This window comes from Arachis ipaensis, chromosome B05 (assembly GCF_000816755.2).
Source record: "Arachis ipaensis cultivar K30076 chromosome B05, Araip1.1, whole genome shotgun sequence".
NCBI classification, from domain to species: domain Eukaryota; kingdom Viridiplantae; phylum Streptophyta; class Magnoliopsida; order Fabales; family Fabaceae; genus Arachis; species Arachis ipaensis.
The window spans coordinates 4381179-4384755 of record NC_029789.2 but is presented as its reverse complement, the minus strand read 5'-3'; the positions used below and the strand labels follow the sequence as shown (position 1 = coordinate 4384755).

General features: G+C 27.1%; 1 protein-coding gene across 1 annotated transcript in view; it reads right to left on the bottom strand.

The window, feature by feature from the left end:
- The window catches only part of LOC107641638 (L-ascorbate peroxidase 3, peroxisomal), a gene marked incomplete in the record, with an annotated part of 3481 nt that extends 1928 nt beyond the window's left edge, over window positions 1-1553 (bottom strand). Inside the window, 2 exon segments of the mRNA XM_016345122.2 lie at window positions 1005-1129; window positions 1353-1553. Of these exon segments, the coding sequence (XP_016200608.1) occupies window positions 1005-1129; window positions 1353-1471 (244 nt within the window).

The window sequence follows — 3577 nt, the reverse complement described above, 5'->3', positions numbered from 1 at the left end:
ATTGACCAATGAGTAATAGCTCAAATAACATAGTCTCTCCATACTCAATTAAGAGGTTGCGGGTTCGAGTCTCCTATCTTTGGTAAAAAAAAAAAAAGTGTACATCTATTGGATAGTATAACTCAACATAAATTTACTGTACTAATTAATAATAAATAATTGCTCTTATACAACTAAGTTAGTTAAAGATTATGGATGATTAGTCTAACTGATAACTTAGTTAACTTGTTAGATGATTAAGTTAATTTATTGGTATTAATATGATATTATAAACTAGTTTATTGTATTGTTATAATTTAGCTAAGTTGTTAGTTAGACTAGTCGTTCATAATAACTTTTAACTAATTTAATTGTATAAAAACAATCATCTCCTATTAACTAATACAGTAAATTTATGCTAAGTTATATATTATCCAGCAACACCTAAATCAATTACATATTAAAATTAATTATCAGTGTATAATATATATTAAAATATAAAATATATATTAAAAATAAATTAAATTACACATATATTTATATATAAATATATTAGTTAATTTTAATGTATGTATAATATATTTTTAAAAAGAATTATTCCTTTTTAATATCAAGTTGATGCTAAGTATTTTTTAATATTACTCATAATTTAATGTGTATTAAATATTAATTTTATACTAAGAATCTCAAACTATACTTACGTATTTTAAGGTAATGGAGAAGTAATTAACAGGGCAGAGGTAGTAGATGGGAAATTCAATTGGAATTTATATGGTAAAAAACATTCAACAGAGCACTATATATATATGGCATAAAATATGAAATACATAGTCATACAAAAGACCCTATAATATGACTTTATATTAGTTAATTGATTACCTTTTGTAGCATCTGGAAGGCGCCCTTCTGGTGGAGATTCCAGTGAATCCTAGTAAATGAAAATATTTTAAAGTAAATAACTAGATATTAAATTAAAGAAAAATAAAAGATGAAAAGTTGAGAATGGATGATGATGGTTGAATTACCACAAAATTGAACAGCTGTTTCCAAGCCCCTGTTAGCTTGGTGATTCAATTCCTGTTGATTCCTAATGGAACCATTGGCACCTCCTGTTCTCGTCTTTGCATCATAGGTACCAGCATCGTGCCATCTACATACATTAATTCATTCTTTAGTACAGTCATCATGTAGAAATTTAGATTTATTTAATTTTATGTGAAATTAATAGTTGAAAGTCGTCAAATAATAATTTAATTAAATTTATCCAATCATTTAATAAGTGTCGACTATTAACTTCACATAAAATTAACTGTTCACTTCATTTTAAACTATTTTAAGTTTACCGTCAAACATTTCCGATATGAAATACGTACGCTAATCGGAGCATGAGAGGAGCGCAGTTCCTGGAGGAGATAAGAGCGCGTAGTTCTCGACGCGCCTTGTCTATCTGCTTGGCGTACTCGAAGTCAACTGCTACTCCCTCTTTCGCCATTATTCTCAATGTATATATGGATCGGAATGAAGACAGCTTTCGTGTTTTTATAACAACAGAAAGTGATGAAGAAGATGCTGATGTATGTTTTCGTTGCAAGTAAAGCATTTCATTCTCCCTTTAATTTCATTATTACTTGCTTTGCTGCATTAACAGGAAAACGTTTTCGTCTTTCACAATGATTCGCTTCAAACAATTTTTTTTTTTACCGAAAATATGGAGATTCGAACTCGGAACCTCTTAATTGAGTATGGGAAGACTATGCCATTTGAGCTATTACTCATTGGCCAATTTGTAAAGATATGTGACTCGACGACCTCTTAATTGAATATAAGGAGTCTATGCCATTTGAGATATAACTCATTGGCGCTTCAAACAATCCTTACAAGTCTTATTTTTGTTTATTGTATTAAATTAAAGCTTTGTTAGGTAGACAATAATTTTTGTGAGCAATAGGTTTTAAAATTGGTGTAAGAAAAAATACACTACACTTCAAATTATTCACCTAAATTTTAATATTAGAATAACCATTCGCACACTTATTGAATTGAATATCTTCCATTGTTTATATTGTTTAATATTTTTATTATTTATCTATATTTTTCCTAATATAAAAATCTTATAGAAAACAAGTAGTTTATAACTTAATGGTTGATATATATACTAATAGTACTATTTTTTCTTTTAATATAAAATTATGATTTAAGGATTCTTTCTTATGGAAGAATTAGAATTGATTTGAATTTTAAGTTTATAATTTATAAAAACGGAAACAAAAATCCATCAATATGGGAATAAAGATCCTCCTCCTCGAATAAATAGAGATAGAGTAATAAGAAGGTTTTCATCTCACAAAGTAAGAATGTCAAAAAGATTGTTTCAGTTCCTTTAAGTTTTCCTTTTAAATTTGTTGATTTAATTATCTAGATCATTTATATATCAAGTATATACAAATCTTCAAACTAGAGGCTTAGCCCATGTAAGAAAAATTTATCGGGCTAAATAGACCATTTTTTTTTTGGTTTAAATATATATTTTTTAATTTAAAAAATTAAAAATATAAATTTTTTACCAATTTCTGTCTTTCTAATAAGTTATTGAATTAGAATTTGAGATATTTGAGTTGAATTAATAAAAAAATTGTTAACAAACAAAAGACGATATAAAAGAAAGGAAAAAATTATGAGAACAATTTTAAACATGTTAAACAGATCAATTTATTTATGGAAAAGTCTAGGGCCAGCAACTTTGTTAAATTCTGGCCAGCATATAACCAGCAAAGAAAAGTGAGCTATTGGATGAAATCTCACACCAATCTCACATTATTAAAACTATTATTGATGGCTACAAATCACAAAAGTTACTACTCCTAACATTCCTCTTTATTTATTTCATGAGTCATTCTGTTTTAATTTATGGAATATATTTTTGCTGAATCTGTTAAATGTCTCATTTTTATATGTTTATTTTTTAAAAAAAAATTGGTCATTTTAACAAATTCACCCCAGGATTGAATCAATTTTTACATCCCTATTGATATGGCAGAAAGAAGATAAACAAAAAGATAAAGATTTAAATTGAATACGAAAAATATATTGAAATTAAAATAGAAAATAAAAGGGATAGATTGAAATTGAATATAAAGAGAATCACTATACTTTTTACCCAATTTCTTGACGTAACAAGAAAGAGACTCCTCAACTTAAGTTGTCCACGTCATAGTTTGAGAATTGAATCGAATGGACTCCACAACCTTCTATCCAATTCTCCGATACAACAAGAGAGAGAGGACTCACTCAAACCCACTTGTCCACATCATGGTTTTTTCACGAAACCAAAAAGGAGTTTTCAAACCTCTAATTCCTGAATCTACGACTACAATAGTTAAGGAGGTCTTTATAATCTCTTATTGAGTTAAAACAAAGAAAATCCTGAAGCCCACAAACATAAAGTCCAATCTAATAACTAAATAAACATAAATCAAAATACATCAAAATAAACTAATAACTTTTAAATAATATTTAATCTCTTCTTATCACAAATATTTAAACACACATATCACCTATCATAGAGCCTAACTAAATTCTATACATATAAAATTATAAT